Below are 22,731 nucleotides of genomic sequence, written 5' to 3' on the forward strand. Positions count from 1 at the left end.
CCGAGAAGGACATGCTGGGATTACGATACCCGATTGGCGCTGTGACGGACTAATTCAGAGCGGTTAGGGCTGTCGCTCTGACCGCCGGCCGTCTTCGACTCATGGAGGTGGAGGCATGGAGTCACTGGAGTTTAGAGCAGTTTGCTGTTGTATTGGTCGATGTACTACTACTCGAGTAAAGGAAGCCGCACGACATCGTACTACATGCTAGAGACAGTCTCACTGCACCTCGATCGATCATTGAACTCTCAGATAAACAGCACCACGGTGATATGTATATCATCGGCTATTTCCCCTCGTTTCCTTCCTTGCATCGGAGACCAGACCCCTACAGAAGTCATGTAGCCAACTCAAAGAGTCAAGAAAGTGCAGGTGAATCATTGGGACCCCCGCCCCCGTCGAATCCCGCGCTGACAGACCTCGATTCCGGAGGCATTTCCCCCTCGTTTCCTTCCTTACATTCATCCGCCTCATCGATGTTGGATATTCTTGACCGGCGGTCTGCGTTTGCGACCCGAGGCTTCATCCCTCATTGTATGACGGTGATGGTGAAACTTGCGGTGGAGGACGAGGACGAGTCAGTCAGTCAGGTACCGTCAAACCGTAGAGGAAGTTCCTCGGCTGCGATTGTGGCAGTTGTCCGACTATACTAACGGGTGTCGGAAGGAGATGTCTGTTTGTTGAAATCCAGGAGGACGTTGTACACTCAAGAGACGAAAAAGCAATCCAACAATCCAACAGTCCTCCTGCAGTACTCCTCAACAAATGCATGCGTGCATCAGAGAAGGATCATCAAATGCCTCACCCTCCACCCTTCACCGTGCTCAATCCCTGCCATTTCCCATCTCATATCACACCGAAATGCATCCATTGCATCGCCTCACATGCGCTAAAATTCCGACTCGCGCCTCGAGCGGCGCCGGCACCGGCGCTTCTTTGCAGGCAGTCTCACTCTCGATTCTGCAGCCAAGACGGTCGAGAACGGACTGTGCCTGGGTGTCCTGAGTGGGGAGTCATGGCGGAGTGGGATCCTGCATTTTTTGCTACATGGATGAGTTTCAGTTGGATTTTTGGCTATGTGGATGAGTTCGGAAGGAATGGACGTTGCGGAACTTCATTGATCTTCGAACTTCTCGTGGGAGAACTGGGTCACGGTGATTCAAGTTCCTTTCTTGATTTCTTCCAGTCCAATGGGGGTCAGTATTTTACTGTACCGTTCACAGGGCTTCAGCCTGGTAATATACGTAATTTTCACTGTCAACTCAGCCCTAAGTCTGCCAACGCACCAGCTAAATAGTCCAGAACAAGTTAGATTCTCGTGCTTCGCTCTGCTCAAGAAAGCCCAAAGAAACAGACTCTGACAGAAAGAGTCTTACTCGATGATTTGGATCACCGCCTTGTCCTCTCATGGTCTGGAGCTGTCTGTCCCTGACTCCCTCCCTTCCCTGTCAGTGCCAGCCCAGCGATCGAACGCCGATCAGCAGATCGTCAACCCCAGGTTTAACTTCGCTCCATCATATCTAACCGTCTCATCTGAATCCTCTCACTACGAGAAAGTCTCTACGTTCACGCGCATTTACTTCCCAGACCCAGCGCTTGTCTTTCCGTCCCCAACAGCAGAGATTGTCGTTGAATTAAGTCCGCGCGACCATAATTAGGCTGCAACCTCGGTTTCGGTCTTCGCTGCGCCACGCCTTTTTGATTGTCGATCGCGAATTCTAGACTTTCTTTCTTGTCGGCTCTCATCTCGACTGCAAGTGGATTGCTGGAATACGGAGAATTCAACGAGGACGGTTGGAATTCACTGACCCCGAAGTCCAGTGAAGAGTGAACATCCGGAGTCGAGTCAGGACAAATTGATCAAACGACCGTCGTCACAAACAACATCCTATATCTCGCAACATCCAGCGCCTCATCACAGCCTCAACTCCCACCCCAACTCATCTCCAACTCCATCTTCAGTCCTTTCGCGCGCTCGCATCCATTGATTCATAACATATCCGATCCCTTCACCTCAGACGCATCCTTCTCCTAATTACCCCAATTCACCATCCGAGCAACGGCCGCAAAAAAATGCCCTCCGACGAAGCCATAAAGGCCTCCGCAGCCTCAGGATGGAAAACCTGGTCGACGAAAAAGAAAGCCGCGATCCTCGGGATCACGCTCTTCATCCTCGCGCTCGCAATCGGGCTAGGTGTCGGCCTTGGCCTCGGATTAAATAACGACAACGACAATGGGTCCTCCGGCGGCGGCGGGGGCAGCGGCGGCGATAACACAACAACGTGGCAACCACCCGTCGGAAGCACCTGGCAAATCGTGCTGAGCTACGCGTTAAACGACACACGCCCCGCCGTAGATGTCTACGACATCGACCTCTTCGAAAACCCGGCGTCCACGATCGACGAGCTCCACGCGCAGAGCCGCAGGGTCATCTGCTACTTCTCCGCAGGCACGTACGAGGACTGGCGCGAGGATGCGTCCTCGTTCCCGCAGGAGGATATCGGGGCCGACCTCCCCGATTGGGAGGGCGAGAGCTGGGTTGATATCACTTCGGAGGCGATACGGGATATCATGACGGCGCGGCTGGATCTTGCGCGCGAGAAGGGGTGTGACGGCGTTGATCCGGATAATGTGGATGGGTACGATAACGACAATGGACTCGGGTTGTCGGAGGAGGATACGGTGGACTATGTGCGGTTTTTGGCGCGCGAGGCCCGCGACAGGGGGCTTTCGATCGGGCTGAAGAATGCGGGGGCCGTGATTGATCGGGTCATCGGGGATATGCAGTGGAGTGTGAATGAGCAGTGTGCGGAATACCATGAGTGCGATGTCTATGCGGCGTTCGTGAGGGCCAACAAGCCGGTCTTCCATCTTGAGTATCCGAAGGGGGATAAGGTGAATGATGAGGTCGAGGTAACAGGGAGGAGGAAGACGGAGGCGTGTGATTTTGGGGAGTCAGATAAGTTTTCGACGCTGATTAAGAATATGGATCTGGATAATTGGTATCAGACTTGTTAGCTGTCTGATCTGGAGTTGGTTGGATAACTTCTGTAAACTACATAGCGAAATGCATTCCCGTATAAATCGTTTAGCTCCAGGAATGGCATAACCCGATCCTTCAGACACTATACATACCCAAAGTCAGCGCCATAGCATTCAATGATTCAGCTAGCCTTCCTTCCACATTGGCACAATAATGTACTTCGTATCCAGAGGCTCAAGTTTCGAGCCAAGACACAGCAAAATCGGTCGAGTTCCCCATACCTATCGCTGCGTGCACCCCTCCCCCAAGAGGATCTACGAATGCATCCGCCACCCAGGCACAATCACACAACCACATGCATGGCATGGCATGGCTCAAGCGTCTGAGTCAATAGGGTGAATCACGCACTTTGGGTGGGCTGTTGGACTGGTCTGAGAGTCCCTTTGCTTCTCAGGTGCAGGTTAGCCATCTCTTTCGCCGAGAAGGACTTCCCTGGAAAGGTTCTGGAGAGTCATGGGCAAGCCACAAGGTCCTGTATACGAGAATTTCCATATCAATACCGTGACCGTGATGGAACAACACGGTAACAAGACCAGTTTGTATTTTAGTACTTCGTTTTTTGCATCCCCGAAATCGACGTGTCACCTTTTCAGCCTCTCTCTCACGATGCTTCCTCTCTTCTTTTTCTCCGAAGACAAAGGCAGAGATCAATAGAGTGAGATCATGTCACATGTCGGGGAAGATTACGACAAAATGGGGGGATTATTCTCGTACACAGACGGACCGATTCAATGAGACATCCATCAATGAGGGGAGACACACTCGAAGGCGAAACACGGTGATCGATCGAGCCACCACCATACCCACCACCTCCAGGGCTCGTGGGGGAGACCGAGCGAGCAGCCGGAGGGATTGCCACCCCGACCGACTGGAGTGTTGGGACGGGTTGAGAGATTCTGGACCTCGCTTTATCCGCCCTCAGTCAAGGAAGTTGATATATCCGGGAGGCTAAATATGCAGCTCGGCAGCCAGGCCAGCAAACATCGCTGCCCGGGCCCCTCTGAGGCCTGGACTCTTGAAGTACCACCCTGGTCGCTGATCCCACGCGAAAGTCGTCTTCAGGCGTTTGATCCTTTATCCCGTCCCAGTTCTTCATGGAGAGATAGAAATGGGAATGAAACGCGGGGAATTGGCCGATCTCTGTTCTCATCATCCAAAGCCGGGCCATTGAAATTACTGGATAATTATGATCGATAATCAAGCGAAGGAAAACAGAATTTCATCCGATCGTGTTGCGTCCTGCAGGTCGCCATCAGCCCAGTCAGAATTCAGAGACAATATCCCAGTGTGCTGGCACACTTCTCAATCACGCCGTCTGAGGTGCTTTCTGCTGGCAGGGTTCCCTGTTTCCTTTCGAGTATGTGAGGCAATTTGTGACGACGGCGTTCGCTTCCCTTGCTTTGAGTTGCTGAGTACTCCCAGTATAAGGACGAGCAGTCGAAACGATTGGGTGGTTGCAGGGACGATGATCGTCTGATGTTGAGACAGGACGACATTGTGGCTTGAGACCCGGGAATAAACATCGGAAGTCTGTCCAATGCTGCGCGGATGAATAAGTTATCTTTGGAGAATAGGAGAATAGGAGAATATGGTCGTAAAATTCCGGGAGAGTCGCACAGACGCCATAAGGAATATTCGGTTCGATCGATGTATATCTTGACTCTGCCACCCGCATCGAAGACTCCTGACAGAAATTGAATGTTGGCTCATCAACTTCTCCAGGTTTGTATGTCTTCCCAGAACTCACAGTGACTTGGCGACTGGCCATGTCAGAACAAACCGTGTCCAAACTGGGCTGCAGGGATGCCCTTGCAGGGATACGACACAAGTCACCCACTTCCAGTATCCGCTTTGCTGCGGGTGCAGACATCTGTTCGCGCCCCATTGTGCAGGTTTTAGAACCCCTCCGATTTACTTTCCCGCGGATCTGGCCAGATCCCACATCTGCCAATGGCGCCTCTTGTCGCAAAAGCGGGCACGATGTCCTTGATTGTGCTGGTTCCACTGGTCGCATTCAAATCTTTCGTCCGACTGGCCCTTATTTTCGTTGGGTCCAATTGCACGGTTGTACAAGCCCAGTCTTTGCTTTTACGACAAAAACGGCTCACGGTGCAAAGGGCGGAATGAAAATTACACTGCTCAACACTGAAATACGTATGGATTTCACTGATACCCCCCACTTCATAGACAACATCATCGTGAGAAAAAAGAAAGAAACCAGCCAAAGGAGAGCAGAAAGAGCGGGAAAAGAGGTCTCAAGAAAATGAGCTCTCAGCCATCAATTAAGCTTCAGGCAACCGCCTCATTGTGAATAAGGTTGAGATCAGATCAGACCCGAGAACTTCGCAACCTTCTCAGGACTGAGGTACCAAGCATGAGATATATCCAACACCACAGTGTGCGACTATTGAGCCATCAAACTCACAAACTCGTCCCACCCGCGGCCAAAGTTGGCATAGTAGTCAGTGCTGAGATGGGTAATAAAGACCTCGTCTGCAACTCGTCGGACCTGCTTAACGAATCTCCGGAGCTCTGATCCTTCCACGCTGTCTGGTACCGAATGGATCACAGCGCAGAGCTGGCTGCGGTTGCTGTCTTGAATTTCTTCGAACAGTTTCGCGCCGTGTCGCTCTTGGAAGGTGTCATAGGTTTCTTCAAACACCACAGTCGAGTCAGCTGCCGACAGGTAGCGATAATCTGGCACAACCCCGGGGTTATGGAAAACCTGGGATTGGCAGGAATTAGCAGTCATCCCACCAAACCATCCGAGAATTGTACGCTCACTCCAGGGGTTTTTATCAGGAGGTTAGCCAAAACACTGAACAAGCTGAAAGTATCAATTTAATTCGAGCGGGTAAAGGACAGACAAATGCACAGGCCGCCAAGATGTTCGACGTGAAAGGGATATGCCCCGGCGGAGGCTGATGGCGCGGAAGGAAAGAAAACCTAGATAGATCACACGGCAGTGTCACACTTACGAAATTGTCGGGCCCAAAGCCAGGGGAGCTTTTCACGATCGAAGTAAGTTCTTTCAGGTACGCCAAATCGTCAGCATTGTACTGCTGCGGCGTTTCGTCGAAGAATATTCCCCGAACCGCAAGGTCGGGATTAGAGCTTTTCGTGGGCCATGCGGCGTAAGTCTCGATGTCTCGGCGCACCAACGATACGTTGCGCTTCGCGTATGTCGTCGGAACATAGCCCAGCAGCCGGACATTATCGTGAGCCGCTAATCTGGGAACTGCCCTTGTGTAATTGCCGTCGGGCAGAACATTCGGGCCTGGGCCACTACTGGGGTTCACAACGACAGTGAAATTGACATCAGGATGGGCAGAGATACTGTGGCGTTTAGCTTCCGCCCTGAATAAATCAGAGACGACTCGTCCATGCCCGACGCCTCTTCGCGGGTGGCTGATGGCGTTCGCATGGTTCCAGTTTATCTTTTAAGTTTACCCGACAGGAGGCTGGAGAAGGAATGGGAAGTTCAGGCATTACTTACACATTCACCAAAGGATCCCAGGCACCCGGAGCGGGGTACACATAAAGAGGGACAAAGACCTTGGCTTTCGGGCCCATACCGTTATCCTTGCGCAAGGTGAGTATAATCGAGGTTGGGAGGACGATTGCGAGAATAGCAACAAAAGCAAGAGTGGCCACAGCGATGCGAGAGCGTCGGCTGCGAAGGCAGCGCCTGTCCCTCACGTGTTTCCCAGATCCCATAGCGGCGGAAGAAGTGCAAAGCTCAAGGAATAGCACATCAGAATAATGCGAAGAAGACCAAGGTGCCTGGGATAAAAAGCGTAGGCTTGGCTGGCAAGAGCGACTATGTCGGACACGACTCTGGAGGGTCCAGCAATAAGTAGCTCTGGTCCTCTCAAGCCTTCCTGGCGATGAGGTGACCTGTAGCGAGTCAGACCTGTTTTCGTCAACCACGTTCCCAAAATAGAGTGGATCTGAGTTAGAAACATGCAGCAAGACTTGGATTTAGTCATCGTAGCCGTCGTTGAAAGATTCTGTTCCCTTGCTGCCAGACTTAAAATACTGTTATCCTGTGGAGGCGCCTAGATTTGTCTGATACTCGCCAACGGAGGCGAACTCAGTGCCCTCCTCATCGCAGGAAAACGAAAGCTGACATTTTTTTTAATTTATTCCAAATCTTTCGTTTATTTCCTTTTTCTTCTCCTTCTTTCCCGCTCCGTTTCTGCTGCTTCCTACCTTGCGTACGCTTCCAGGTTTATGTGTTGTTGTAAATAGGCGAGTTACGGTTCACGATATCTTCGCCTAACTTGACTCAGAACCGCAGCAGGTACATCGAAGAAAACCAGGCTCGCTTTGACGAGGTATAAAAAAAATTGGGAACGCTCCTTTCTTGGGTGGTCGCCGACCTCGAGTCACTCACACTCCGTTGGGGCTTGACTGGATGAACTGCTCGTTATTCCTTCAGTTCCGTCGTTGCATCTGACTAGCCACTTTTTGTTTGTGCCACATCTCGGTCCGGTATCTGTGCTCTGTCTTTTCAGTGTCAACTATGGAGAGTCCTCGACAGTCGGACGCAAGTTCCCCTGCAGAGCCCTGCTCTCCGATATGCGTTGATACGCCAGCAACGCAGTCTTCCGTCCTGTTTGACGGTAACATAGAGGATTTACTGCGTAACTTCCCTCTCCGTCAGTACATCCTGGTGACTGGAGGCCTCGGGTTTATCGGAAGCCACACGACATTAGAACTGCTCAAGGCCAGCTATCATGTGATAGTGATAGACAACCTTAGCAATTCTTTCCAGGGCGTCTTCAATCGCATCAAACTTCTAGCAGAAATGCATCATAAAGAGCATGGAACACAGATGCCAGCCCTCCATCTGGATACTCACGACTATCGGGATACTGAAGCCCTCAAGGAACTGCTTGAGCGGTATCAGGTTCAATCCAGATGGGGCACTCCCAAGTCCAAGATTGCCGGTGTCATCCATTTCGCCGCCTATAAAGCGGTTGAAGAGAGCATCAAAACTCCGCTAAAGTACTACGCGAACAACGTGAGCGGTCTTATCGATTTCGCAACAACATTGGGTTCTTACGGCATCAAAACGTTCATCTTCTCTTCATCGGCGACAGTCTATGGCACGCTGGCCACTTCTGGTTTGCCGCTCAAAGAAGAACTCTGCGCCCACAAAGACGAGATCTTTCATGGCGCCGATGGGATCGACCGAACAGTCAAAGCTGGGTGCACCGGAATAACCAACCCATATGGACGCACAAAATGGATGTGCGAAGCCATCCTAGCTGACCTCGCGGCATCGGATCCGGAGTGGACAATTGTGGCGCTCCGGTATTTCAACCCGATCGGCTGCGATGAGTCGGGTTTGCTCGGGGAGGATCCTAAACAGACCCCCACGAATCTCCTTCCCGTCGTTGTGAAGGTCATGACGGGGGAGTACAAGGAACTGCAAATGTTCGGTACTGACTGGGATACGGAGGACGGAACCGCCGTCCGCGACTACATCCACGTTACGGACTTGGCTCGAGGCCATGTTGCAGCCTTCGATGTTGCCGCCGAAGGGAAACTTGTCGAAAACTTCCGCGCATTCAATCTAGGCACTGGCAGAGGCCATTCAGTGATGGAAGTAATCGACACGATGGAGAGTGTGTCTTCAAAGCGAATCCCAACTAGCGCTGCTCCTCGCCGTCCCGGAGATGTCGGTTCCTGCATTGCCATCGCCACTAGATCGCAACAAGAACTTCATTGGAAAACCGAAAAGACGCTGAGGGACGCGTGCGGTAGCCTTTGTAAGTTTCTCGAAGCGAGCGGTTTGACACTTGCAGGATGTTGAGTTCGAGTCCAAGAGTTTATCGTCGGCGTTTTGTGGGTATTCTTCAGTCTCGATTCTGTCCTTTTGAGTCATATAGCAACCTCACAAGCTCCTCCGTTCTCTGCATGATAGAAGATCTATCCTTTTTCCGAGCTCCCTTCGTCAAGCGTTATTTTTTCTTTACTTTGGCATAAGATCCGCAGGGGAAAGTGTTGGCATGTAGATTCGCCTGTTCTTTTCATAATTCCTAATAGCTCGAAGACTCCCTGTATATCACTATGCTCGGTCTGTTGAAGCTCGTACTTCATTGTAGCAGAGCTATATAATTTTGATGCAGTGTCAGTCACTGATCTCTTCGCATGAACATACGTGGACAAGGGTTGAGGGGATGTTATGGGTGTTTTGAAAGGCCAGTTATGAACCCTGATGCCGTTCATTGTTTGTGGTCCGGTTCATCGGGCCCGCTGGGCTTTAGATCGAGGTCTCCCCCCACCGCATTCCCACCGTAAGGCTTGGTTCCGTAACGCACATTGGAGGCTCTATGAACGATCCAATTCCCCGGCAGAAGCAGACAGGGCGAGATGTAACACCACACAATCATTCCTTCGGAGCAGCATCCACAGCATTACATAGTAGTTTCATATGTTGCCACGTATGGACGCACTGGGTACCATGCAAGCGAAATGAAAGGAATGAAGCGTCGGTATTGCCATTTGAAGGAGAACCATCTAGGTTGGTGGCAGGAAGATGCGCTAATGGAAAGACTCAAGCCGTTTTGTCGGAGAAAATGATGCTATTTGGTCAGGTAGACCCGAAGAGCGTCCATGACCAGGCTCTGTTACGCCCTTGATGCTTATCTTCACAAGCTGGAGGGCACACCATTCGGATATCGGAAATAGGAAAGCAGTCCGAATCTAAATCAAAGAAGAGAGACGGTGCCTGCAGAAAAGCGGCTCGTTGGGATACCACAAGCTGACATTAGTTGGGACGGTCTCCGGAACAAATATTTGTGAAGCAAATGTTGGAATGCTGCAAGAAAAGGCAGGTCGGCGTCTGTGAGCTGTGCAGGTGCGCAGGTGCCGGCGCAGGCAGGTGCCCAGTAGGTGCCCGTGGTTGATAAGTTTCCTAATTCGGCAACGTCCAAAATTTCACACGTGACTTTGAAGTCTCACGTGAAACTTCCGGCTTGGCATCAAATTCGTCCGCAGATTTCCTGATGCCATCCACAGTTCAAGTCCACCCTCCGCACTGCGCTGCTCAACCTTTCGATTATCGAGGCGTGTATTCGGTACCGTGTCTCGCAGAACACATCCCTCTCCAGTCATGAAAGCGATCTGCCAGCGCTGTCGGTCAAGCATCCTGACTCGACTTCACCATCAATCCTTCGCATCCTCGTTCAGTGCAAGCTCCCAAGTGCAAACCCTTCAGTTCCGCAATTACAGCGACAGACACCCCACGGTATCGGGTACGCCTCCTCCTCCTAAACCCCGACAATCCATTGCCGACGACGTAACCATTCCCTCCGCTATCTCATCGGCAACCCCTGGAGTATCGCAACCCCTAAGTACGCCAGAAAGCGTTCACGTCGATGTGGACCCAACACAGCCCGCGAAGGCCGCAAAATCGCCCGTGGAACGCCCTCCGAGCTCTTGCATCGCGGGGACCAAATTGAACGGACTCAATTACTTTAAGAATAAGCCAGATGTTATCGCTCTTGAGGATTGGGAATACCCGGAATGGTTGTGGTCATTGCTGGATGCTCCGAAGGAAACTAAGAAGGGTGGCGTAGATCCAAGCAGTATGTTCACCGGTTCTCGTAGAGATTATCTCCCATTATACTGACTACCCATTTTCCACAGCTCTGAACAAGAAACAGCGCAAACGTTACGAGAAGAAGATGGCAGCTCGTGCCGCAACTCTACCCCCCCAGATTCCGGCCCACCATCAGGCCACAGATATCACACCTGCAGCCTACAATAGCGGTGACGAGGTTCCGCGAGACCCCCTAGTCGCGGCTGCGGAGAGCCTCGAGAAGCGGTCCGAGATCACGAAGAGTTCGAGAGTGGCGCGGAGGAAGGCAATTAGAGAGGACAACTTCCTGCGCAGTCTCTAGTCTTCATTTTTGCTTAAGCGCGTTGGATAGAAAGCATCGTTCGCCTTATACCGTTCCCATACGCTGGGCGCATATTTGCGGCTCTACCATGTATTTTAGCACACTATTTCTCCTTCCTTCAATCCCCAGACAAGCCGCTGAATGCAAACTCACTGTACTATACTCCACCTTCATCAGCCACTGGTCATTGCGGAACCTTCCACTCCTTGTCTTCGCCCTGTCCTTCTACCCAGGGATAAACGGCATCCCACAACGCTTTAAGTTCTCCATCACCCACCCCAAACAATTCCTCCCAGAGTTTGTCATCCGCCACCTTAAACCAAATCATGAAAGCTACATATATAAGATCCGCGTATCCAGGCGTCTCGCCCTCAAAAAATGGCCCCGTCTTCCCGGCCTTCCCCTTCAACATCTCCACCACGGGCACCAGTTCCTTCTTCATATTCGTCACGATATCCCGCAGCTCCTTCTCAGTCTGGGGACTGACTTCCTCGAGCGGCTTTCCGAAGAATCCAGGCGATGTCCTCGTCCGTGTGTAATACTCCTGCGCGCGCGGGTCCAAAATCTCCCTAATTTTGGGAATGAGATATGTATATCCGGCCCTGCCGGCGGCGCTCATAATCTTGTTCACAGCGACTGCAAGCGCGTAACTCGCGTTACCGGACGGGAAGAGGGTCGGTGTGTTTGGGAAATGTTCTTCCAGGTGTCGAGCGATGGGGAGGGAGTCCATGAGTGCGCCGGACGGATTGGATTTCACAGAGGGATGGACGATTGCGGGCAGGGTGTAACGCAGTAGGCTTCCTTCTGGGTGTGGCGCGACTGACAGGCTACGAAGTATGGGTTCGATGTCAGGATACGAGACGTAGGTTTGTGTGTAGGGAATGCCCTTGAAGTTGAGGGCGATTCGGGTCTTGAGGGTGTTGGGGGACCATGCTTTGGTCGGCCCTGGAGGGCGTCAGTACCGATTAGAATCTAGATTGAGAGGCATTGGACGTACCAGGGAGCTCCGACAAGATGTCGAAAAAGTGCAGTCGCGTAGATTCTGCCATCGTGGTTACTGGTGAAAGGCCGATGGAGTGTTGTAAGTGAGTCTTGGAAGTTTCCGGAGAATCAGGAAACGGCTCGGCAGGCTTTATATGGATGGGACGATGAACATCGGAGATTTAGTCGGAGGGGGGGCAATTTGATTTATCAGCCTGTTGTTGCATGAAGGGCGGAGCGTATGCGTTTCGATGGGCCTGTGATATGATGTGCTGCGTAGCCTCTGGCTCCGCTCAATCTCCAAAAAAGAGAAACTGAGGGGTGTCGCTCCAAGGTTGGATAGCTTCAAGATTACCCCGCAGAGAATAAGTACCACACTGCCCCTCATTGAGAGTTCGACCCATCACTCGAGACTCGCGCTTCAAACCTGAGCGAGATTGACAATCCAGATAGCTCCATAACCAATTACTCCTGCTTTCCACAGTACCCAATTGGTCCTTCATCGACGAGCGTCCTCACCGGCTGATCTGCGCTGCCCAACCCCGTGCCGAGACATGCACGCGCCATGTCCACGCAAAGCAAAGTGGAGCAGGCTCTCACCTTCAGATGTCTTCGTGTTCTGTCTTCACCTTCCTTTCCACCTCTCCTGACAACCTCTCCTCCGGAAGACTTTTCTGTATCACTCAACTCATCGCTCATTCCGAATAACGCTAGTAACTCATCGGGGTTGAGCCACCCCCTCTCGACCACGTCCTTACCGATAAGTCGATCAATCCGGCACCCTTCAGAGGAGTAATTTTGAAAGGCCAGTCATTATCAACCTGATCAGAAATAATGGCCACCGTCGACGAGGTCACACACTGCACCGGCCAACTTACCCTTGACCCTTCGTCCACATCGAAGCCCATTGCGACATTTTCGCCCTCATTCAAGACCCGTCTGGACCAGATATACAAGACTTTAACCAGCTCTCCGAACTCAACCTTCCTCAAAGATGTCCAGAGGGACTCCCACTACACGGAGACCACCGATCCACTCAGTTCCTTGGCGGCGTTTCACGCCTACATGGCCAGTCCTGTCGCTGCCGCGCTGCGTCCCGCCGGTCCGCCGGACACCTCTGCGCCGATTACGGACTACTTCATCTCCTCGAGCCATAATACGTACTTGACTGGAAATCAGCTCTACAGTGATGCCGCGGCTAGCTCTTATACAAACGTTAGTCATGCTGCTGTACTCAGTTTGCGGAGACGGTGGCTAATATTCGATAGGCTCTCTTAAGCGGGTGCAGATGTGTTGAAATCGACGTCTGGGACGGTGAGCCCGACTCCGAGAGCGAGGACGACGGAACAAGCAGTAGTTCCAGTTCCGATGATGCAAAGCCCCAAAACAAGCCGAAGGTACCGAAACGGAAGAAGACCGTCAAGTCGAAGATAGGAAGCATCCTAAACCGGAAATCGTCATCCAACGAGCCACCAGCAAATGAGGGCAAAGTTGCAGATGCTGCAAAAGTGGCGCCCGTACGGCTGGAGCCGAAGGTGTTGCATGGCCATACCCTTACCAAGGGGACAACTTTCCGGGAGGTCTGTTACGCGATCCGTGATAGTGCCTTTGTCATTAGCGATCTGCCCGTCATCGTGAGTTTGGAAGTGCATGCATCACTGGAACAACAGGAGACAATGGTGGAAATCATGGAGGATGCATTCAAGGGGCTCTTGATTGAGGTTACACCGGAAATGGAGGCTCACGAAACACCTCCGGCACTTAGTGAACTCAAGAGAAAGATTCTGGTCAAGGTCAAATGGGTTCCCCCAACTGCTGAGGGCGAAGCGGATTTGGATGATCGGACGGATGATCTCGAACAACTAGCACAGATAAATTCGGCCGGCATGACGTCCCAATCTACTTCGGCCCCTCAGAAACCGGCCAAGATTCTCCGTGCTCTGAGCAAACACGCAGTCTTCACCAAGGGCTTTAGCTTCAAGCAATTTACACAACCCGGTATGTACAACTCGTGAACAAGTCACTTAATTGACGTTGCTAACTCAAGAATAGAGGCCAAAGTACCAGGCCATGTCTTCTCCCTCTCCGAAAGAGCGGCTCGGCAGGCGGACGAGAACTATGGCAAGGCTCTGTTCGAACATAATCGAAAGTACTTCATGCGCGTCTACCCTTACGGTCTCCGCGTCAACTCCTCCAATCTAGACCCCACCTTTTTCTGGCGACGCGGCGCACAAATCGTAGCATTGAACTGGCAGAACGCGGACAAAGGCATGATGCTTAATCAGGGAATGTTCGCAGGCGAACAAGGCTGGGTGCTCAAACCAAAGGGCTACCGAAGCACGGAGCCCGAGTCCGCCCCGATTCCCCGTCGGAAAGTTGACCTCTCGATTGAAGTTCTAGCGGGGCAGGAGCTGGCTCTACCTCCTGGCGATAAAAACGTGAAGGGCTTCAGGCCGTACGTGGCTTGTTACCTGCATGTAGAAACACCGGACGACTCCGCAAATCCGGCAGGAGATGATAGCACGGACTCGGAGAAAGCCAGCTACAAGCGTGTTATCAAGAGCGGAGAGGGGATAAACCCGGATTTTGGCTCTCAGAAACTTCAGTTCCCGACCTTGTCCGGGGTCGTGGAAGAGCTGGCCTTTGTCAGGTTCGTCCCCGTAACTCGTTGTGTGTGGGACTGCTAATGCTAACCGAGTGTAGGTTCAAGATCAAGGACGACGAGATTGGGCGTGATTCTCTGGCCGCCTGGGCTTGTATTCGACTGACCCGGCTGCAAGAGGGCTACCGAGTGATTCGTCTCTATAAGGTCGATGGATCAGAGTCTGGTGGCTATCTTCTCGTGCGCGTCACAAAGACCATATCGTGAGCGGAACACCATAGAGCTGTGCATTGGGGTCTTGAAGCCTCACTACCGGGCGATCGTAGAATAGAAAAGGTATCCACCGCACTTGAATAACTCGATTTTCCATCATCCACCCTCCAGCAGAGTAGAAAGACTCATTATCTGGTACGCACTAGGCTTAATTTTAGAAACGTAGTTGCCGGCCATACTCCGACAAGAAGGAAAGACACACCAGAATCAGATTAACCCAAGACCACACAGAAGAACCAGACAAAATGAAGAGAACACCGAAGTTGTCACAACGAGGCTCTTCATATCTGCCTCACCTAGACGCGTAGCAACCTCACTTCGTTTTCCCCTCCGTAATCCGCCGCGTAGTAACATACAGAGACGTTAATTGCGCATTCAAGACATTCCTCCTCGTGTGCCTCCGCGTTTCTACTCGCCGTCTGTGAAACCCAATTGCACAATAACAGTCATTACTAGCTACCTCTGTGTAACTCGAGCTGCCCCCTAACACGCAATCCTGGAGACTACGTCGGAGGGTGCAGTTAATGACACTAGGCCATAATATCATGGTAGCTTGTAAATCTTGCAATAGATACCTACACCATATCCAAGGCAGATCTGAAGCCTATTAGGAGCATTTCGAAGATAAATAATACTATCTGCTCAACTCTGTCAAGTCAATTCTGGGGAATACCTGCATATTGGCAAGCTAAATTCAATCTTCTCTATCGAGTAGTCTTTCCAGGTGCGGAGATATCATACAGGCGGTAATGGCTTAATTCTCGATCAGAGGCGGATGACCGTCGGACAGATTGCAAGTGTAGAGATGGGCAACATTCTGGACGAAAATGGAGCCATGATATCAGAGACGTCCAGTGGCCTTCAGTTGGTTGCTTATTGACTGCAGTTCAACCCACTTCTTTGGATCCAAGAACATCAGGGCCTGTAACCTCCCAAGGTCCGAGAAAGTGAGATGCCTGGAAATGGGAGGTTCTGGAGGTCGTGGATAGTTCACGAGGCAGGTCGGAGAGTGTATTTTGTTTATTGACGACTCGCTTGTCCTCAGGGAAATGCGAACCATGATCGTCAGCCATCCTTGAGTTCCAGGTCAGGGCCCCGCTTCCCCAGTCGTCCCGAGTGCCACGGGCATCAAATGGTGAATCACATCCTGCCCGACTCCAGAACCTCGATGGACGGACAACAACGAATATAGGCGCTTCCATCCATTAAAATTTGCGCATTTGGTGTTCATCGAAGAAACAAAACAGCCTGAGCTGCAGCGTCAAAAACAGCCTGAACGCCTTCAAGTGTTACAGCAGAGCATTCTAGATACTTCTGTGCCTTGATTTTGCGACAAACCTTAGTGGCTTGCTTAGAGGTGACCTGCTTCTCTGGTTCCTGGTCTCGCAGATCTTTCTTGCAACCAACTAATATAGTTGGCTTATCATTGCAGAAGCGCTGGACCTCAGGCGCCCATCTCCTTTGCGCGTTGTCGAGAGACTTGGGTGAATCGATGGAGAAACAGATAAGAACAATATCACAATCGGGATACGCAAGAGGCCGAAGATGGCGAAACTCATCTTGATCCGTGGTATCCCAAAGAGATAGCCGGAACTGGCCGCGGGAGATCGGGGTATCGACCAACTGAAGGTCTAACAACGTGGGTAGGTTGCCGCTTGGGTAGGTGCCATGAGAGAAAGCGGCAATGAGACTGGTCTTCCCGCAACTGGTATCACCAACAACAACGATCTTGCGACAAACCGCCGCCATGATGAAATTCCAAATGCAGTTGGTGGGTGATATCAAGCTTAGGAGGAGAGCATAACTTGGGTTCCTCAGGATGAGAATCTACCGTGAGAGGTGTCGTGCCTGGGCCCACACTAACCAAACCAGAGATCTCGCGGGGTCGTGTCGGATTTTAGTAGTTCCGAAGAGGTGAGGTCAACAACTGGATGGAGCCATGCACTGGAGCTTGCTGAGATCGAACTTTCAGTGTTCATTCAATATTAGGGGAACTAGAACTCTTGGCAGGTAAAGAATAATGGTCGGAAGCATATGGGGAGGCTAAACAGTGGCTTACTGCTTTGAGAGTTAAAGGTGAAAACGCAGCTATTTATAGCCTTTGTAGCTGTCATTTTTGGCATTTGTTTTACCAACCCTCACATGGTACTAGTAAAGTGAGGGCCTGTAAAGTCCTGTTTCAGCTATTAGTGACTTGTTGCAGCTCTACAGTTGCTTGACCATGGCCAGCCCTAACATTCCACTATGTTAGACTTCAAGTTGACCCTAAATAGCTTATCAACACTGCAAGCAAGTGAAGGGCCACTAAAAGCCATAGATGATCTATGGCATTACACCCTCTTCCAAGGTAAAGAAAATAAAGTGAATAGAGCAAAAATACAATAAGTATAAGTTGAAGCTGAAGAAGCAACATGGCAAAATAGTTAAGGAAGTTGTTTATTCCTGCATTTCAAAAGGAAGTATTACCAAGTAACGCAGAGTATCTAGAAGAAAGAGGAGATCCTAGAGCCTCTGTGAACAGCAAGTGGAATATAGCTGCTTTGAAGAAGCTCTACAGGGCTTCCCTAAAAACATGCCGTTCTGTATAGTATACCTAACATTGGATTACTTAATTACCTCTTGGTGTCATCAAGGAAGCGCTTTAACTTACCCAAAATGTGAGCTTTGTAAGACACCTCCTCTAGCGCGCATGGATATATATAGTCATAAGTCGCTGTTACCATGGACGTTTCACCCCCCCATTTATGGGTTGTGCATAAAGCCTTATCTGCGCCGTCAGCAGCTCTTCCACTATGTTATCTAACTTCCCCATCTTCCTGGCAAACAGCCTCTTATCCTTTGTAATGATGAAAAATCCACATCGGATACTGCCTAGCTTTCGCATGCGCGTTGACCAGGTCTTAGACCGTGGTCGAGGTCGAACAAACCCCATAGGCTGAAGTAGCTTTGTCGCTGGATCACTCAGCATCCGATACGGTTTTTCACCCTTCTGAAATTCACTTTCGCCCAGCAGCGCTGCGTGGACCGACGGTGGATATGTTGAGAGTCCTACCCATGCAACCTTGAGACGTAACGCTGGTCCGCCGGAAAGTCGTTCAAATTCACTCTCTAATACTTTCTTGGAGATGTGGGAGTAGACGCAGACGACGATGCCCTCAACGCTCCGGTTGAGGAGTTGCTGGAGGGTAGTCTTTCTTTTTGTCCCATCCTCGCTCTGCACTGGGAGTTGGATGTGGAGGAGATAGTTGGGCATTGGGTGACCAACTTTCAAGGGTTGGTTGGAGGGTTCTTGAGTCTCTCCTGACTGTTGTGCTTGGGTTCGCGGCGTTTTTGTCCTCTTGGTTGAGGCGGAGGGTTGGGCTTGTTGGGCAGGCTGAGTTGTCTGGCCGGTGCGTGGGCGGAGCTGCATGATGAAAAGTGAAAGGAGGATGAATGTAACCAGGTGAAACAGATCCGATGAAGGAGTGAGAATTAGGGATGACTGAGGGGTGGATGACGAAGATGGTGCAGGAGGGGAAGAATTGTTATCCCTCGCTCGATATTTATACCTCCAGCTGGATCCCTTAAAGATGATTCTTATTGGTGGAGATTTTCTCCCCAAGATGACCGTGATTGGATGCATGAGGGAATACGAGAGAGACCGGGATAGGGATAGATATGGATTTCTTGATACTGCAGTATTGGATCATTTGTCCCGTATAAAATGCAACGAGAAGGTTGAAGACATCCAGTATATACGGGAAACTGCACTCTCGGGGACCTTATGCCTGAAGTTAAGGCGCCTCATGAGGGCGGATAATCATTTTCCTGGTCGAGGTTTTGTCCGAAGTGCCAAGCCGCTGTATATTTAGTGAAGGGGTCAGCGTATGAACAATACAGTATATAAGAATGCTGGCCGCTTAGGGAAACTGGCCACCCTCCCAAGCTTAGAAAAGATTGGTCCATTCCCGCACTTTCAGGAGCGATTTCCATCGCTTGAAATGGCTTAGAGAGACCTGAGTCTCCTGGCAGAGGGTTAGGTCTGTCCAATACTGCTGCTCGTCGGGTTGCGCATGAGGGACATGAAAAGGCGCGATCAAGAAGGCTGGATACAGATAGTAAGGGATCTGGGACTAGAAGTAAGGAATGATTGGCTTGGAAGAGAGGTTGGCACGAGGGTGGTCGGGAGGGCGAACGGAGAAGATAATGAGGAGAAGGGAAAAGGTGGCATTTTGTATTGTGCTTGACTCGGCCGGGCGAAATTAGAAGGGATCTAGACCTAGCTGAATAGGAAGCTATACTTGGCCTCGATTTGGCTGCGGTTTGAAACAGACAAAAGAGTTCTCTGAAGTCGAGCACTAGCATCACCTTAGGAAGGTAACTAAAACAGGGCTTTGGGGGTATAGAATAATAGTTTGAGGCGTATGATGGGAAGCCAGAGCATCGACTTTCCGCTGGGAACAACGGGTGGATATGAAGCCTTAAACAGCCATAATAGCGGTCGTTTTCGGCGTTGATTTCACACATCCTCACATTCTACTTGTGAAGCGAGAACCTGTGAATTCAGTGTTGTGGTTAGTTTTGCCTCTTTTGGGATAACCGCCTGATATGCTGTATTGTCCTCACCATCCACTGGCTCCTGCAGGGATATGAGAACTCCTTGTTAACCTGATCCTCTCTCCTTCTAGTTCCTTTTTATTCCTCAACCTCCCTCCTACATTCTGTACTGACCTGGTCGTGACCTATCTTATTTACTCTAAAAACGCCCGCCCCCTTCGCCCCCTTTTTCTTGTCGAAGATTTTGGATGCGCCCTTTTATTTTCTACTACATCCACTTCCAGAATCCTTACCCTATTAGCTAGGACTCAGAGACCCGGAGCCTCATGTCAAGCCAGCCTTAGATACTAGATATTATTAATCTTTCATGTCCCTGGGAAATAAGAGGCGTAACCATAGCCTCGTGGTGATTTCAGGCTGCCTAAAAATCGTGTATGCAGACACGACAGGCTGATGAAGGGCGGTTCTCTCCAATGATAGCCTTGAAATGGAAGTCCATGCATGGTAGCCCTTACCAATCTTTCCTGGATCCAATAGTAGAAGGACACGTTCATATCACAAGGTTGGAGCCCAGGAAGGCCGACAAGGCTGACGGCTTTACGAACAACAGACATTAAACCCCACTTCCCAAGATGGGGAGCTGTGGAAGATGGAGGGACCTGGAATCTATTTAATAAGCTCGATTCCTCAACTGAAGGCCAAATATTTACAGCTCCTTACTCTCACTCCCCTGTCCTCTCGCTCATGATACAAACCCCAACCCTAACTATCCATTCCCCTCTATAAACAACAATGTCCAATATCAGAGATAGCTCGAACCTTATCCGCAACAACTACAGTCATGGCAGATGGGCAGACGTAATCAACTACATCAATGAAATGCAGGACAAAACAATCTACATCCCCAACAGGCCCGCCAACATCCACAGCTCGAATGACTACGACCTCCGGATCGACCTCCAGGGGATCTTCCCGGACCACTCGCGGGCTAATGTGACGTGGTTTAACATCCAAGTGCAGGAAAATAGGTCGCGGGGTGATGTATGTCTTGTCCTCTCCTTTCTTACTTTCTACCATCTTGAGATGGACGGTTGAGTCCCCAAATAAGTGACTCACTTGAATGGCACTCCAGGCCGACACAACTGTCTTCACGACGTACGTGCACAAAGAAGGATACGAGAACTGGAGCGCGCATCATTTGAACAGCTCGACAATTCTCAAGGCTATGCAGCAGCAGGCTTACCACCAGATGCCTGAATGCTGTGTCTTCATGACGCGTAACGGGAACTCGATCTCTTCTGCGAGGATTCCTCGGTCGCCGGATGGGGTTCGCTATACGATTTGGACGCCTTAAACGCAGTGTTTGCTAAGTATATCGGTCAGTTTAAATAGGGTATAGTTGGATTAAGGTCCATTTGGGTAATGGTTAAAACAACGCGGGTAGCTGGAGAAAGAAGGGCGGCTGCTGCGAATTATTTTTAATGTCGGGCATACCTAGAATGAATTGTTTACGGCTTGTAGTCCGGCTGTAGTGGAATAGGCGGTGGTTGTCAAATTTCATGCCGTAGCCCTGAGTAGTCAGGCGGATACATATCAAGTCGCTATACACCAACAGACAACCTATCCCATACTTTTAGTGGACGCAAACCTAACGCTGCAATTGCTCACCAACTCTCATAGACCTTCCTCAAATATACCCCCAACCGACGCGCCATCTAACCCACCGCGCCTCCCTTGCCCCACCCCTAGCAAGCTAATCCCTAGCTGTGCTCACCGAAGTTCAGTGCTAATACCATGACTTAACAATGCTTGGCAGGTGCAGAATAGTGCTGCAAAACATGAAGGGACGCTTGGGCGGCAACCAAAAGCTGGGAGTTGCAGGTGGAAATGCGGCTGTTTATGGCCTCTGTAGCAGTTATTTTTGGCGTCATTTTCACAGATCCTCACATTCTATATGTAATTCTGGAAGCCCGATGGCCCGTGTTGGGAGTTGTTCGCGTTCTCGGGATTCTCCGTCCCTCAATGTATAAAAACGGCCACCGACCGAAGAAGGAACCCGGGCACTACACCTGCACTTACTATCCTAACTTTCAAAATGGCGGAAGTTCAACTCCAGAATAATATAACCCGCTCCATTCTACATGCTGCCAAAGCCAAGCAATATGCCGTAGGCGCATACAACTGGTATGGACCGGCCTTCCCACATATACAGATAGAGAGTTGAATTGGCATGCTGAACATTCATGCCATTCCAGTTACAACACTGACGGAATTATGGCCGTCATCAGAGCAGCGGAAGCTAAAAAGTCGCCCGCAGTCATCCAACTATTCCCTTGGACGTTACACTTCCAAGGCCCCGAGTTCGTCCGTTATGTTGAGAGGGCCGCACATGCTGCGCCTGTCCCGATTGCCGTGCACCTTGATCACTGTATCAATCCCGCTGATATTGCACTTGCTCTGACAATGCCTTTCGACTCGATAATGATCGATGGGTCGACTTTGGACGAATCCGCCAATGTGGAGATCTGTGCGTAGAATATCCGACGCGCGCATGAGCTGGGGATCGCGGTTGAGGTTGAGATGGGTCGTATAGAAGGTGGGGAGGATGGGTTGCCCAGTGTGGATCTGGGACCAATATTTACAAATCTAGAGGAAGCGAAGACGTTTATGGAGATTTCCTCGCCCCGAGCTTCGGGAATATCCACGGGGGATACGGCCCCAGTGGCCCTGAGAAGTCATGGAATACTGACTTGTGAGTTGACCATCGCCACCCTCTACTTGACTAGAAAGTGTCAAATAATGAAATGCCATGTCCAGGCTTTCGAAGATTGCCTCCACGATCGAGCAGCCGTTAGTCCTTCACGGCACTCATCCTGTTTCCGACCAACATTTCCGCAAGGCGATAGACTGTGGGGTAGCAAAGATAAATGTTAACAGGGCCGTTCGCGATGAATATACCAAGTTTGTTGCCGAGAATGCTGGTAAATTGGAATTAACAGTTCTCAAGGTCCAGGCTGTTGATATTTACACCAAGTCCATCTAGCGGGTTATGGATTTATTCGGATCCTCAGGCAAGGCTTCAAAGTGCTCAAGAGAAAGCAGATCATGCGAGCTCCGAACAAAATTTTACTTGACTCTCACTCAGTTCGAATGGTAAATTAACCAAACTTATATAGCTACGAGACAAGTTGACCACGCAAGCCCGTAAAACGTGTAATATAACCTCGGTTTGCAGGGTGGAGGCCAAAGATGAGAAGCTCGGGAGCACTTTCATGTCTCAGCAACCGAGATGCCCATGTGCAGAGATTCTGAGAATGAGAATGGAGTCTCGTGAGGGAATTTAGCCGAACAAATCCCAAGCCAAATGGATCTGGGGAATCTGC

General features: G+C 50.6%; 12 protein-coding genes across 12 annotated transcripts; 7 read left to right on the forward strand and 5 right to left on the reverse strand.

Annotated features, from left to right (window-relative positions):
• The first annotated feature begins 13 nt into the window (after positions 1-13).
• Positions 14-1,183, forward strand: BJX67DRAFT_367938 (uncharacterized protein). Its single transcript, XM_071030586.1, has one exon. The coding sequence runs from the start codon at positions 273-275 to the stop codon at positions 651-653; it is 381 nt and encodes a 126-aa protein (XP_070880688.1). The 5' UTR covers positions 14-272; the 3' UTR covers positions 654-1,183.
• A 143-nt stretch (positions 1,184-1,326) lies between these two features.
• Positions 1,327-3,321, forward strand: BJX67DRAFT_367940 (endo alpha-1,4 polygalactosaminidase). Its single transcript, XM_071030587.1, has one exon. The coding sequence runs from the start codon at positions 2,074-2,076 to the stop codon at positions 3,016-3,018; it is 945 nt and encodes a 314-aa protein (XP_070880689.1). The 5' UTR covers positions 1,327-2,073; the 3' UTR covers positions 3,019-3,321.
• An 851-nt stretch (positions 3,322-4,172) lies between these two features.
• On the reverse strand, positions 4,173-5,419 carry BJX67DRAFT_327196 (uncharacterized protein). Its single transcript, XM_071027438.1, has one exon. The coding sequence runs from the start codon at positions 5,055-5,057 to the stop codon at positions 4,350-4,352; it is 708 nt and encodes a 235-aa protein (XP_070880690.1). The 5' UTR covers positions 5,058-5,419; the 3' UTR covers positions 4,173-4,349.
• Positions 5,253-7,166, reverse strand: BJX67DRAFT_327156 (spherulation-specific family 4 protein). Its single transcript, XM_071027437.1, has 3 exons — positions 6,540-7,166; positions 6,022-6,379; positions 5,253-5,768 (listed from the first exon to the last, which is right to left on the reverse strand). Exons 1-3 carry the CDS (start codon positions 6,758-6,760, stop codon positions 5,448-5,450), a joined length of 900 nt encoding a protein of 299 aa, XP_070880691.1. The 5' UTR covers positions 6,761-7,166; the 3' UTR covers positions 5,253-5,447.
• A 1-nt stretch (position 7,167) lies between these two features.
• Positions 7,168-9,124, forward strand: BJX67DRAFT_327155 (NAD-dependent epimerase/dehydratase family protein). Its single transcript, XM_071027436.1, has one exon. It carries the CDS (start codon positions 7,569-7,571, stop codon positions 8,862-8,864), a length of 1,296 nt encoding a protein of 431 aa, XP_070880692.1. The 5' UTR covers positions 7,168-7,568; the 3' UTR covers positions 8,865-9,124.
• Positions 9,125-10,166: 1,042 nt separating this feature from the next.
• On the forward strand, positions 10,167-10,956 carry BJX67DRAFT_375807 (mitochondrial 54S ribosomal protein mL54; the record flags this gene model as incomplete). The annotated part of the gene is made up of 2 exons (XM_071031751.1): positions 10,167-10,641; positions 10,703-10,956. 2 exons carry the CDS (start codon positions 10,167-10,169, stop codon positions 10,954-10,956), a joined length of 729 nt encoding a protein of 242 aa, XP_070880693.1.
• A 184-nt stretch (positions 10,957-11,140) lies between these two features.
• BJX67DRAFT_386302 (uncharacterized protein) lies at positions 11,141-12,005 on the reverse strand (the record flags this gene model as incomplete). Its single annotated transcript, XM_071034038.1, has 2 exons — positions 11,141-11,901; positions 11,954-12,005. The coding sequence occupies 2 exons, from the start codon at positions 12,003-12,005 to the stop codon at positions 11,141-11,143; spliced, it is 813 nt and encodes a 270-aa protein (XP_070880694.1).
• Positions 12,006-12,606: 601 nt separating this feature from the next.
• BJX67DRAFT_327293 (putative phosphoinositide-specific phospholipase C) lies at positions 12,607-15,230 on the forward strand. The gene is made up of 4 exons (XM_071027439.1): positions 12,607-13,152; positions 13,206-13,935; positions 13,990-14,587; positions 14,641-15,230. The coding sequence occupies exons 1-4, from the start codon at positions 12,772-12,774 to the stop codon at positions 14,804-14,806; spliced, it is 1,875 nt and encodes a 624-aa protein (XP_070880695.1). The 5' UTR covers positions 12,607-12,771; the 3' UTR covers positions 14,807-15,230.
• Positions 15,231-15,956: 726 nt separating this feature from the next.
• BJX67DRAFT_327295 (Rho family protein) lies at positions 15,957-16,750 on the reverse strand. Its single transcript, XM_071027440.1, has one exon. The coding sequence runs from the start codon at positions 16,559-16,561 to the stop codon at positions 16,040-16,042; it is 522 nt and encodes a 173-aa protein (XP_070880696.1). The 5' UTR covers positions 16,562-16,750; the 3' UTR covers positions 15,957-16,039.
• Positions 16,751-17,177: 427 nt separating this feature from the next.
• On the reverse strand, positions 17,178-18,307 carry BJX67DRAFT_327305 (uncharacterized protein). The gene is made up of 2 exons (XM_071027441.1): positions 17,463-18,307; positions 17,178-17,405 (listed from the first exon to the last, which is right to left on the reverse strand). Exon 1 carries the CDS (start codon positions 18,219-18,221, stop codon positions 17,529-17,531), a length of 693 nt encoding a protein of 230 aa, XP_070880697.1. The 5' UTR covers positions 18,222-18,307; the 3' UTR covers positions 17,178-17,405; positions 17,463-17,528.
• A 1,805-nt stretch (positions 18,308-20,112) lies between these two features.
• Positions 20,113-20,904, forward strand: BJX67DRAFT_367951 (uncharacterized protein). The gene is made up of 2 exons (XM_071030588.1): positions 20,113-20,389; positions 20,481-20,904. Exons 1-2 carry the CDS (start codon positions 20,141-20,143, stop codon positions 20,700-20,702), a joined length of 471 nt encoding a protein of 156 aa, XP_070880698.1. The 5' UTR covers positions 20,113-20,140; the 3' UTR covers positions 20,703-20,904.
• A 539-nt stretch (positions 20,905-21,443) lies between these two features.
• Positions 21,444-22,391, forward strand: BJX67DRAFT_386307 (class II fructose-bisphosphate aldolase; the record flags this gene model as incomplete). Its single annotated transcript, XM_071034039.1, has 4 exons — positions 21,444-21,532; positions 21,604-21,879; positions 21,999-22,100; positions 22,166-22,391. 4 exons carry the CDS (start codon positions 21,444-21,446, stop codon positions 22,389-22,391), a joined length of 693 nt encoding a protein of 230 aa, XP_070880699.1.
• Between the last annotated feature and the right edge of the window lie 340 nt (positions 22,392-22,731).

The sequence above is a fragment of the Aspergillus lucknowensis genome (assembly GCF_044049455.1).
Source record: "Aspergillus lucknowensis strain CBS 449.75 chromosome Unknown BJX67scaffold_84, whole genome shotgun sequence".
Lineage (NCBI taxonomy): Eukaryota > Fungi > Ascomycota > Eurotiomycetes > Eurotiales > Aspergillaceae > Aspergillus > Aspergillus lucknowensis.